General features: G+C 41.2%; 1 protein-coding gene across 7 annotated transcripts in view; it reads left to right on the plus strand.

Moving 5' to 3' along the window:
- Positions 1-12,570, plus strand: part of nav3 (neuron navigator 3) — a 203,970-nt gene that overhangs the window by 127,166 nt on the left and 64,234 nt on the right. For all 7 annotated transcript variants that reach the window (XM_060903775.1, XM_060903777.1, XM_060903778.1 and 4 more), the window contains exons 10-11: positions 1,722-1,830; positions 12,124-12,501. In XM_060903775.1, the coding sequence (XP_060759758.1) occupies positions 1,722-1,830; positions 12,124-12,501 (487 nt within the window). The remainder of the gene's footprint in view (positions 1-1,721; positions 1,831-12,123; positions 12,502-12,570) is intronic.

Consider the following 12,570-nt stretch of genomic DNA (forward strand, 5'->3'; position numbering starts at 1 on the left):
GTATACAACTGTGTAATGATGTCAGGGCTTTTCCTCGTCATTGTCACCTCTGGCTTGTTTATCAGGGATTGAAATTTCTGTAAAGTCCATTAGTGATATTGTGTATTGTTAAAAGCGTTACAGAAATAAAAACTGAACTAAACAGATTAAAACGCTGCAGCAGCAAACAGTGATGTAGCAGAGAGAGAAAGAGAGAGAGAGAGAGAGAGAGAGAGAGAGAGAGTTTGTTCTCTGCAATCATGCACGCCCCGTCAGCCTGGAATTAACAGAACAGAGTGGGATGAGTGAAAAAGCAAAAGAGAACTCGAGAGGCAAAAAGAATGAGAGAGAGAATGAGAGCGAGAAAGCGACAACTAGATGGATGGATGGATGGATAGATAGAAGATAGATAAATAAATAAATAAATTATATATATATATATATATATATATATATATATATATATATATATATATATATATAGTGAGAGAGAGAGAGAGAGATACATGAGAGGAGGATATGAGTGTACTCATTGTGTCTGTGCGTGTGTGTGAGAGAGAAAGAGAGAGAGAGAGTGAGTGAGCATGCGTGCATGAGGGAGAGCCAACAGCCACCTGAAGATTGGCAACAACCACACACACACACACACACACACAAGACAGCGTGCAGTGTGAGACAGACAAACGGAAGCAAGGATGAAGAGAGGAGCGCAGTTTTCCGTCTTCCATAGCTCAGAGCAACCGCCGCGTCTCCACTACAACCTCCGGAAACAACGTTCCTCTGGCAACCTGACCTTACTTAGCGATGCTGATCCGAAGGTCCTATTCTCACCTTCGTCTTCATCATCATCATCATCATCATCATCTTCATCCTCTTCATCTAGAACCGTGAGAACCCGTTCTCTCTCACTGTCCCTCTCAAGGATGACATCTCCATTCCATCACTCACGGTCAGAGGGGCGGGGCCAGAAGGGAAAATGGGTGATGAAGGACAGAGATGATGGTGGCGATGATGAAGATGATGAAGAGCACGTGAGCATAGCTGCAGGATGGATGGATGAAGTGGAGAGCGGCAGGGAGGAGCGGGCGGAGCTGGATAAGGACGTGATCATCAGCATGCTCTCACACCTGGAACACGCTCTCAACACACACACACATACAGACATGCCCTCAAAGAGTAAGTCTGAGAGTGCGTGTGTGTGCATTTGTGTGTGTGTGTGTGTGTGTGTGCGTGCGCATGTGTTTGTGGGGGGGGGAGTATCACAGACATGCTAATCTAAGGTGTCATTTCAAAACTTTAACCCTGGAGGTGAGTGTGTGTGTGTGTGTGTGTGTGTGTGAGTGAGAGATGGGCATTCACAGGGCACAGAACAAACACACACACGTTCTGGCAGATTTGTCCAAATTTGGTCCTCTGTTTCTCTCCCTGTGTCTTCCTTCCTTCATTATTTTAATTTCTTTATTCTTTCATTACATCCATCTTTTCCCCTTTCATTCTTCTCCTTCACCATTTCTCTATTTTCTATTTCTATTCACCATTCACCACTTCTATTTATTTTACCATAATTCATTTTACCTTCTTTCCTGACTCTTAATGTATTATTCTATCTATCTATCTATCTATCTATCTATCTATCTATCTATCTATCTATCTATCTATCTATCTATCTATCTATCTATCTATCTATCTATCTATCTATCTATTTTTATAATGTGTCCTTCTGTCTCTGTGCTGTGTATCAGGTGAAGACCCCGAGGCGAGACGCATGCGTACGGTAAAGAACATCGCCGATCTTAGGCAGAACCTGGAAGAGACCATGTCCAGTTTACGGGGGACACAGATCACACACAGGTGAGTGGACTACATTAGTGGACTAACTATACCACTGATTAAATGGCAGGGCGTCTGCATCAGACGCACACATACGTAAACCCAAATTACATCCTGTTATGAAAATCCCTACTGGGAATTGGGTTCACGGTTTCCACCTGGAATTTTCTGGTTACTTTTAAATACCATCAGAACCCAAAAGGGTTTCTTTCCTCAAGTACCATCAGAATAAAGTCAGATAAGCTACCAGGAGTTAGACGTTAAAAAATACTCCACACAACTAAAACTCTGGTTTAGTTTTTCTCGCTAACACCATGTTGTTCAGTCTGTCGTATGTTGTTATCTGAAAAAGGTGAAGGGGAAGTAATCGTGAAAATGATACAGAATCATCACAGATATCATCATTTTCCTCAGAAGTGTTGAAAAGTTACTAAAAAAAACCCCTTGATACAACAGAAACTCTCATTTAGCTCGCTAAAATATCAGCTTTAGGTCTTTATATGGACAAGGTGAATGTGTGGTAATTGTAAAAACAAGATGAACCTGTCGGGAATATCACTGTTTACTTCAGAAATGTTTCTAAAATATTGAAAATGGCTCCATATGACGAAAATTCAAATTTAACAAGCTATCAGATAGCCACTGTCGTTTATATAGATGAAGTACAGAAACAGTACCGATACTAACAAGACAAAGTGATTAGGAATATCAACATTTTCCTCAAAATGCATTGGTAGATTACTAAGAATCACTATGACTAAAATAATAATTTAGATAGTTAGCACATAACGCGTCTTTTACTACAGATCGAATATAATGTCTCAGTGCCAGTGAAAATGGCACAAGACAGTAGAAAATATCAACATTTACCTCAAATGTTACACTTTAGCTAGCTAGTGCTTAGCTGTGAAACGAAAAAAAAAGATAAACTGTAGATAACATTAACATCTCAGAAGTGTTGCAAATTACAAAAAAAAAGGTAAAATAGTTATCTAGAAGTGTAAGGTTACAATTTAGCTAGCTAGCACTCAGCTTTGAAAAAAAAAAGATACAAAACTGTAGATGACATTAATATTTTCCCCAGAAGTTTTGGTAAATTACTAAGAAAAGCTATAACCGTGAACTAGAAGTCTGTAAATTACACTTTAGCTTCAAATGCTAGCTGTGAAAAAAGAGAAAAATGATAGTAAACTGGAGATAACATTAACATTTTCCTCAGAAGTGTTATCAGATTACTAAGAAAAGCTATAATAGTGATCTAGAAGTTTAATATTACACTTTAGCAAGCTGATGCTCGCTGTGAAAATATAAATATGATACAAAACTGCAGATAACATTAACGTTTTCCTCAGAAGTGGTGTTAGATTTCTAAGGAAAGCTATAATGGTGATCTAGAAGTCTAAGATTACACTTTAGCTTGATAATGCTAGCTGTGGAAAAGATAAAAATGATACAAAACTGTAGAAAACTTTAACATTTTCCTCAGAAATGTTGTCAGATTACTAAGAAAGGCTCAAATAGTGATCTAGAAGTCGAAGATTACACTTTAGCTAGTTAATGCTAGCTGTGGAAAGATAAAAAAATACAAATGAAGAAAACATTAACATTTCCCTCAGAAGTCATGTCAGATTACTAAGAAAAACTACAGCAGTAATCTAGAAGTCTAAGATTACACTTTAGCTAGTTAATGCTAACAGTGGAAAGATAAAAATATTAAACACCTGTAGATAGCATGAACATTTTCCTCAGAAGTGTTGTCAGATTACAAAGAAAATCTTTAATATTGATCTACTGTAGAAGTCTAATATTACACTTTCGCGAGCTGATGCTAGCTGTGAAAAAGATAAAAATGATATAAAACTGTCGATAACATTAACATTTTCCACAGAAGTGGTGTTAGATTACTAAGAAAAGATATAATAGTGATCTAGAAGTCTAATACTATAATGTAGCTACCAAATTCTAGCAGTGAGAAAAGATAAAAATGATAGTAAACTGTAGATAACTAACATTTTCCTCAGAAACGTTGTCAGATTACTAAGAAAGGCTATAATATTGATCTGGAAGTCTAATATTACACTTTAGCAAGCTGATGCTAGCTGTAGAAAGATAAAAAAATGTAGAAAACATTAACATTTTCCTCAGAAGTGGTGTCAGATTACTAAGAAAAGCTACAACATTGACCTAGAAGTCTAAGGTTACACTTTAGCTAGTTAACACTAGCTATGGAAAGATAAAAATAATAAAAAACTCTTGAAAACATTTATATTTTCCTCAGAATTGTTGTCCGATTACTGCGAAAAGTGACAACAGTAATCGAGAAGTCTAATATTAAACTTCAGCTAGTTAATGCTAGCTGTGGAAAGATAAAAATAATACAAAACTATAGAAAACATGAACATTTTCCTCAGAAGTGCTGTCAGATTACTAAGAAAAGCTATTACAGTTGTCTAGAAGTCTCAGATTACACTTTAGCTAGTTAATGCTAGCTGTGGACAGATAAAAATAATACAAAACTATAGAAAACATGAACATTTTCCTCAGAAGTGCTGTCAGATTACTAAGAAAAGCTATTACAGTTGTCTAGAAGTCTAAGATTACACTTTAGCTAGTTAATGCTAGCTGTGGAAAGATAAAAATGATAGTAAACTGTAGATAGCATTAACATTTTCCTCAGAAGTGTTGTCAGGTTACCAAGAAAAGCTCTAATAGTGATCTAGAGGACAAAAATTGCACTTTTGCTAGCTAACACTAGCTGTGGAAAGTTAAAAATGGTACAAAACTGTCGATAACTAACATTTTCCTCAGAATTGTTGTCGCATTACTAAGAAAAGCTGTAATAGTGATCTCGAAGACTAAGGCTAGGCTGACACTTGCACGATTCCGTGGCACGCACTGGCACGACTCGAGTCGTGCCAGTGCGCAAACTAGTCGTAAACTGGCGTGAAGTGTGCGTAAACCCGTCGTGACTGCGTGCCATGTCGGGACGAGAATTTTGAAATGTTCAAAATTTTGGTCACGACAAAATTTTGCGACCGGGTCGTGAACTATGCGCAAACTGTTAGTGATCTCGTCGTGAACTCGTCGGGACGATGCGGGAGGATGCGTGCCAGTGCGTGGAAGTGCGCGCCATGCCACGACTGTCACGAACTGCCACGAATAGTTCACGAACAGCTCACGTCGAGTTCACGAGTAGTTCACGACATGTTCACGAATTGGTGCGCGTCGCAGCGTGGCCGTGCCTTCCCACTGACACGGTCACGCATTGATGGCACGAGCAGTTCACGACTAGTTTACGCACTTCACGAACAGTTTGCGCATGGCACGAGCAGTTCACGACGAGTTCACGAGCAGTTCACGAGCAGTTCACGAGCAGTTCACGACTACTGCGCGACAGTGGGGCTCGCGTCGGTGCGGGGGTATATATAGGGCTTCCCGGACACTTCTCGCCATTCGCAATTTTTTTTCTTGCTTTTTTCTTTAATGTCTTTTATTTTCTATTCCTTCATGACTTTTTTTTTGGGGGGGAGTTTCATTTCTTTTATTTCAAAAATGGAACAACTGTGGATGCAGCTCATGAAGCTACTACCATTCTTTCTTGCCAAGGGACAGCACCAGCAGGGGACATGTAGTAATGTGACAGGTAGTCTCGCTGATCCTTTGCATCCTTCTGGGTATGATGGCCGGTTAGAGGCAGCAGCCCCTGCAGGTGTCGGTCAGTCCTCCATCCACCAGGGATCAGATCATGTGTGTCCGGATCTTCGCGGTCCACTTCTGAAATTGCGTGTGGGTATCTGATGAGGATGAGGTTGTGCATGACACAGGCGTGCCCAAGTCGGCACGGCACCGTCCGAATTGCGCAAACTCATCGTGCCAATGTGGGAAGTTCGTAAACTATGCGCAAACTATGCGTGAACTCGTCGTGCCAGTTCGTGAATGTGGACGGGCACGCATTCGTGAACTTGTCGTGAACTATGCATGAACTAGTCGTGAACAGTGCGGGAGCCTCCCAGTTCGTGCCCCAAAATGGCACGACTTGCCACGACAAAATCGTGGCCAAAAGTCGTGCAAGTGTCAGCCTAGGGTAAGATTACGCTTTCACTAGCTAGCGCTTAGCTGTGAAAAGAAAAAAAATGATACAAAGCTGTAGATAACATGAACATTTTCCTCACGTGTTGTTATATTACTAAGGAAATAACCTTTATAACTGAATATTATGATTAAGCTAACTAGCTTGTAGCTGTTATTTAGAAAATATGATAGAACCCTCAGGATTAATAACTTTTTCCTCAGATGTGTTGGTAAATTAATGAGGAAAAAATCCTATCCGTAACTAAAATGATGATTTATGTACAGTGGTGCTTGAAAGTTTGTGAACCTTTTAGAATTTTCTATATTTCTGCATAAAAATGACCTAAAACATCATCAGATTTTCACACAAGTCCTAAAAGTAGATAAAGAGAACCCAGTTAAACAAATGAGACAAAAATATTATACTTGGTCATTTATTTATTGAGGAAAATGATCCAATATTACATATCTGTGAGTGGCAAAAGTATGTGAACCTTTGCTTTCAGTATCTGGTGTGACCCCCTTGTGCAGCAATAACTGCAACTAAACATTTCCGGTAATTGTTGATCAGTCCTGCACACCGGCTTGGAGGAATTTTAGCCAGTTCCTCCGTACAGAACAGCTTCAACTCTGGGATGTTGGTGGGTTTCCTCACATGAACTGCTCGCTTCAGGTCCTTCCACAACATTTCGATTGGATTAAGGTCAGGACTTTGACTTGGCCATTCCAAAACATTAACTGTATTCTTGTTTAATCATTCTTTGGTAGAACGACTTGTGTGCTTAAGGTCGTTGTCTTGCTGCATGACCCACCTTCTCTTGAGATTCAGTTCATGGACAGATGTCCTGACATTTTCCTTTAGAATTCGCTGGTATAATTCAGAATTCATTGTTCCATCAATGATGGCAAGCCGTCCTGGCCCAGATGCAACAAAACAGGCCCAAACCATGATACTACCACCACCATGTTTCACAGATGAGATATGGTTCTTATGCTGGAATGCAGTGTTTTCCTTTCTCCAAACATGAGGCTTCTCATTTCAACCAAAATGTTCTATTTTGGTCTCATCCTTCACAAAACATTTTTCCAATAGCTGTCTGGCTTGTCCACGTGATCTTTAGCAAACTGCAGATGAGCAGCAATGTTCTTTTTGGAGAGCAGTGGCTTTCTCCTTGCAAGCCTGCCATGCACACCATTGTTGTTCAGTGTTCTCCTGATGGTGGACTCATGAACATTAATATTAACCAACGTGAGAGAGGCCTTCAGTTGCTTAGAAGTTACCCTGGGGTCCTTTGTGACCTTGCCGACTATTACACGCCTTGCTCTTGGAGTGATCTTTGTTGGTTGACCACTCCTGGGGAGGGTAACAATGGTCTTAAATTTCCTGCATTTGCACACAATCTGTCTGACTGTGGATGGGTGGAGTCCAAACTCTTTAGAGATTGTTTTGTAACCTTTTCCAGCCTGATGAGCATCAGCAATGCTGTTTCTGAGGTCCTCAGAAATCTCCTTTGTTCGTACTATTATACACTTCCACAAACACGTGTTGTGAAGATCAGACTTTGATAGATCCCTGTTCTTTAAATAAAACAGGGTGCCCACTCACACCTGATTGTCATCCCATTGATTGAACTCACCTGACTCTAATTTCACCTTCAAATTAACTATTAATCCTAGAGGTTCACATACTTTTGCCACTCACAGATATGTAATATTGGATCATTTTCCTCAATAAATAAATGACCAAGTATAATATTTTTTGTCTTATTTGTTTAACTGGGTTCTCTTTATCTACTTTTAGGACTTGTGTAACAATCTGATGATGTTTTAGGTCATATTTATGCAGAAATATAGAAAATTCTAAAGGGTTCACAAACTTTCAAGCACCACTGTATATAGCACATAGCTTATATGTTGATAGTGTTCATACTCTTCAATTCCTGAGAGGCAGCTATGATCTATAATCTGTGCTTGACACTATATTTTATTTAAAGCACACACACACACACACACACACAGATGAGATTTTCTTTTCTTCAAAGTCGATAAAAACCATTTTCAAGCTATAGTCCCATAAAAATAAAGGTTCATGTCAATATGACTTATCTGTTGATGTGTGTGTGTGTGTGTGCGTGCATGTTGTGCAGATACTTGCTAGCCAAACTCATCACCTGCTTTTCTATATTTCATATCTACAATTGATTCACCAAAAAAGCAGAAATATGAAAAACAAAATGGTGGGCTGAATTGCTGCTATGAATAAAGAACACGTCCACAGGTATGAGTTAGCAATCTGGAAAGTAATACAGTGTAAAATAAACTAATAGCAATCTTATTAATAGTAGCGTTTGCAGATCTCCACAAGGTATTTCCGTTGTTACATTCGATAGGCAGTGTATGAAACATGTTAGCTTGCGTTTATTAGTTAGTTAGCTAGCTACAGTATGTTAGTTGCGAAAAGTAGCTAGCCCATTAGTAAAAAGATGAGATTCTCTTTTTTAGTTAAGACTTTTTTTTTTTTATGCAGGTCTGTACACCATCCCAAATTGTTGAAACGTTTTCTCAACAAATTTTAGAATTATTCGTAAGAGTGTTACACAGCCATTGGTTGTAATTCTTCAGCTCAACACAGGTGACAGCAGTGAGACAGAATAGTCACTGAGACAGAGCATATTATACTGTATATACATCAAAATCAGTCAAAATTTCATACCTACGCAAAAGGGCCAAATACAGCATCCATCATCATCAATACCAAGCCACCTACTGTAGTTTGATATCACACACACACACACACACACACACACACACACACAAAATGGGGGAAATCAGGGCCAAGTGCTTGTGCCAGTGATTATGAAAGAAGTTACTGGAATACTGTGCTCTTTGTGTGTGTGTGTGTGTGTGTGTGTGTGTGTGTGTGTGTGTGTGTGTGTGTGTTACATGTATTACAGAAGGGATTCACACACCTGTCACAAATGGCTATACTGTAGTTATAGTTCTCGCATGATACTGTGTATTAACACACATGATGATGCTGAGGATGCTGATATGCTGTAGACTGTAACCATAGCAACAGTGTACAGTAACAGCACACACCATGAACCAAATTCTCAGGCTGTTCAAACATTCATGCCCAGAATTGATCTAAAAATGGTGCCTAGTTAATACATGTTTGTCAAGTTGATGTAGCCACAGAATGGAGTTATCCCTTTTCGCTGATGACTCAGTGCTTCACACTGTAATCAAGAACTCATGTGACAGAACTCTCTGTGCTGGAAGCCTCCAATGTGATCTGCATAAGATCGATTCTTGGGCAGATAGCTGGTGCGTTACCTTTAATGCCTGCAAAACTGAGGAGATGATCATCAGCAGAAAGAGAACCCAGAATCACCCACCACTCTTCTTCATGAACAACGAGTTGGTTGCTACAAACAACATATCTCTCCTGGGTATCACCATTACTAACACCCTGTCTTGGGCTCAGCACATCACTGGCATTGCAAAGAAGACAGCAAAGTGCCGTCATATCCTGGGACGAACTAGTGACCTTCTCCCCCAGCAAGCACACATTACCGTGTATAAGGCCTACGTCTACCCTCTCATGGAATATGCTTCTCCAATTTGGAGTGGAGCTGGCACTACATCCTTGGCATTACTGGGTAGATTTCAGAATAGACCATTCTGTCTACTTAAGATAGACAAACCTTTGAAAGCTGGCATTGTACCACTAGCTCACAGAAGAACTGTCTCCTCGCTCTGTGTTTTCTACCATCACCTGTTTCTGTAGCCATCCACTGAATTGTCCAACATTCTTCCCAGGAAGGCACCTACTACTAGATCCTCCACGAGTGGTCATCCCTTTGCTGTGAGTGTTCCAAGATCACATATGAATCTCCATCTCTCATCCTACATTCCCAGGACCAGCCGTTTGTGGAATTCACGCTCAGCTACCGTATTTCCCACCATGCCAGATATGAACGTATTCAAGCCAGCAGCAAATGCATACCTCCTGGATCAGGGTTTTTAAAAGATCTTTTTTTGTGTTCACATTTCTGTTTTGTCTGGTGATCATGGTATTGACTGTAATTCATACCTGGCTGGGACATGGTAACCTGTGTACCTTAGCCTATGGGGTCCAGACCTTTAAACTGTGGGCAAACGGCACACCCATCCAGGTGCTGTTTTATTTTATTTTTTTCCCAGTAGGGCTCAGTGTAGATCTTCCAGCTTACCATGACCACCTTATGAACCATGTCTTGCTTGTTGTCTAACTGTCCCTGTTTTTTTTTTTTTTTAGCATCTATCTTTTGCAATGTAACTGTATGCTTTTGCATTGGGCCACTTTTCATCTTTCTTGATGGTTCCACCAGGCCCAGATTGAAAAACGAGATTAAAAAAAAATACAAGCCTTCATGCTTTGTCTTCAGATTCCACCCATTCAAGGTGCATACCACTATTTTCTCTTGTATGTAAGGGACCAGAGGTGTATGGTGATTGGTCAGCTGAAGCACTTCTGTATATTATTAAAGGGGACCACATATATAGTTCCCATGGGATGACTAGGTGGTGCTGTCACTGTACCAGTCCGTGGTGGTAAAGCAGGAGCTCTGTTTTGGATAAAGGTGGATTTGTTTCAAGTGGTGGAAATGAAGCTCCTCTGCAGAGTTCCTGGACTTACTCTGTGTGACAGGGAGAAGAGCTCAACAATCTAGGAGTGCCACAGAGCAGAGCCACTGCTCTTCCAAATTGAGAGGAACCCATTTGAGATGGTTCAGGCACCTTACAAGGCCACCCCCAGGCACATCCCATTTGGATGGAGACCTCAGGACAGACCCAAGACCTGCTGGCTAGATTATAATTCACAGTTAGCACAACTGTTGTTGGAGAATGTCTGGGGATCTGATAGGAGGAGCTGGAAACTGTGGTTGGTACTAGAAAAGTCTGAATGAATCTTAAACCAGGAAAAATGAATGAATGAATGTGGTGTTATTTTTCAATAATTAGTTAGATATCTTTCTTATAGGGGCGGCACGGTGGTGTAGTGGTTAGCGCTGTCACCTCACAGCAAGAAGGTCCGGGTTTGAGCCCAGCGGCCGGCGAGGGCCTTTCTGTGCGGAGTTTGCATGTTCTCCCCGTGTCCGCGTGGGTTTCCTCCGGGTGCTCCGGTTTCCCCCACAGTCCAAAGACATGCAGGTTAGGTTAACTGGTGACTCTAAATTGAGCGTAGGTGTGAATGTGAGTGTGAATGGTTGTCTGTGTCTATGTGTCAGCCCTGTGATGACCTGGCGACTTGTCCAGGGTGTACCCCGCCTTTCGCCCGTAGTCAGCTGGGATAGGCTCCAGCTTGCCTGCGACCCTGTAGAAGGATAAAGTGGCTAGAGATAATGAGATGAGATGAGATCTTTCTTAGATTTTAAGAGTCAATTCAAATTAGTCGGGTACCTTATGAAATAGATCAAAATAGAATGCAAATAGTGTTAATGATAAAAGCATGGGAGTGATGGTCTGTTGAGTGTTGGTCAATGGAAGTGGCAGATTGTCAGCTGAAGGATCCTGGGATTGGTAAACATTTGGAATGGCAGACTGTAGGGCTGGAATACTATTGAGTGGCAGACTGTTGACCATGGTGGACAGTTGTTGAGGCAGACTGTTGGAAGGGTATATTTGTGTGGAGGACTGTTGTAGTGAGGGACAATGGAAGTGGTGGACTATGAAATTGGTCGAGTGTTAAATAGAGGACTGTGGTAGTACTTCACAATAGAAATGGTGGACCACTGAGAAACAAACAATGGGATTGGAATGCTGTCATTTGGCAGACTGTGGTGGATGTGGAGCATTTAGATGGAAATACTGTTAAATGGTGGACAGCGGAGATGGAACATTAAAAAGCAGACAGTGAAATGGGATGTGAAGTGGTGGACAGTGGTGACTGCAGATTATAGAAGTGGCAGGCCATGGGAGACACAGAATGTGGAAATGGAAGAATTTTAAGGAGTGGGCAGTGGGATTGGAATTCTGTTGAGCAGGCAGTGGCACTGGAGTGCCATCAAGTTGTGGTATGTGGCAGTGGTAGAATGTTGAGAATTGTAATCCTGTCAAGTGGTGATGTCTGGCATCCTGTTAGAGGGCAGGCCCCGGGAACGGGATTCCTGAATGAATTCACTACTCCAATTCTTCTCCACACATTTGTCCATCTAATCTCACCTCCTAACTTTCTACCTGTCCCTGTCTCTCTTTCAGTACTTTAGAGACAACCTTTGACTCCACGGTAACAACAGAAGTCAGTGGGCGTGGATTGTCAGCTCTTTCCACTCGGCCTGCCCCCATGTCATGGCGTCTTGGCCAATCACAATCACAGAGCCCTCGACTTCAGGCAGGTGATGCTCCATCCCATCCTGGCAGTTATGCTCCTCCTAGGTCCGTCTCTTCGGCTACTAGTCGCTATGGTGATCCCTCACGCCTGGTCTACACGGCACCACTGAGAAGGGCAGCGACTACAGTGGGCAAAAATGTGGAGCTTGGAGAAAAGGAGGCGGGGCTAGAGGAGGAAGTGGGTGGATATATGAGCGATGGGGACATACTAGCCAAAAATGTCCGAGCTGATGACATGAACAGTGGGTAAGATTAAACTACACACACACACACAAAATTTATCTCGAAACTAGCTTGTGTATGTACTTCACTATA

This window comes from Neoarius graeffei, chromosome 21 (genome assembly GCF_027579695.1).
Source record: "Neoarius graeffei isolate fNeoGra1 chromosome 21, fNeoGra1.pri, whole genome shotgun sequence".
Taxonomy (NCBI): domain Eukaryota; kingdom Metazoa; phylum Chordata; class Actinopteri; order Siluriformes; family Ariidae; genus Neoarius; species Neoarius graeffei.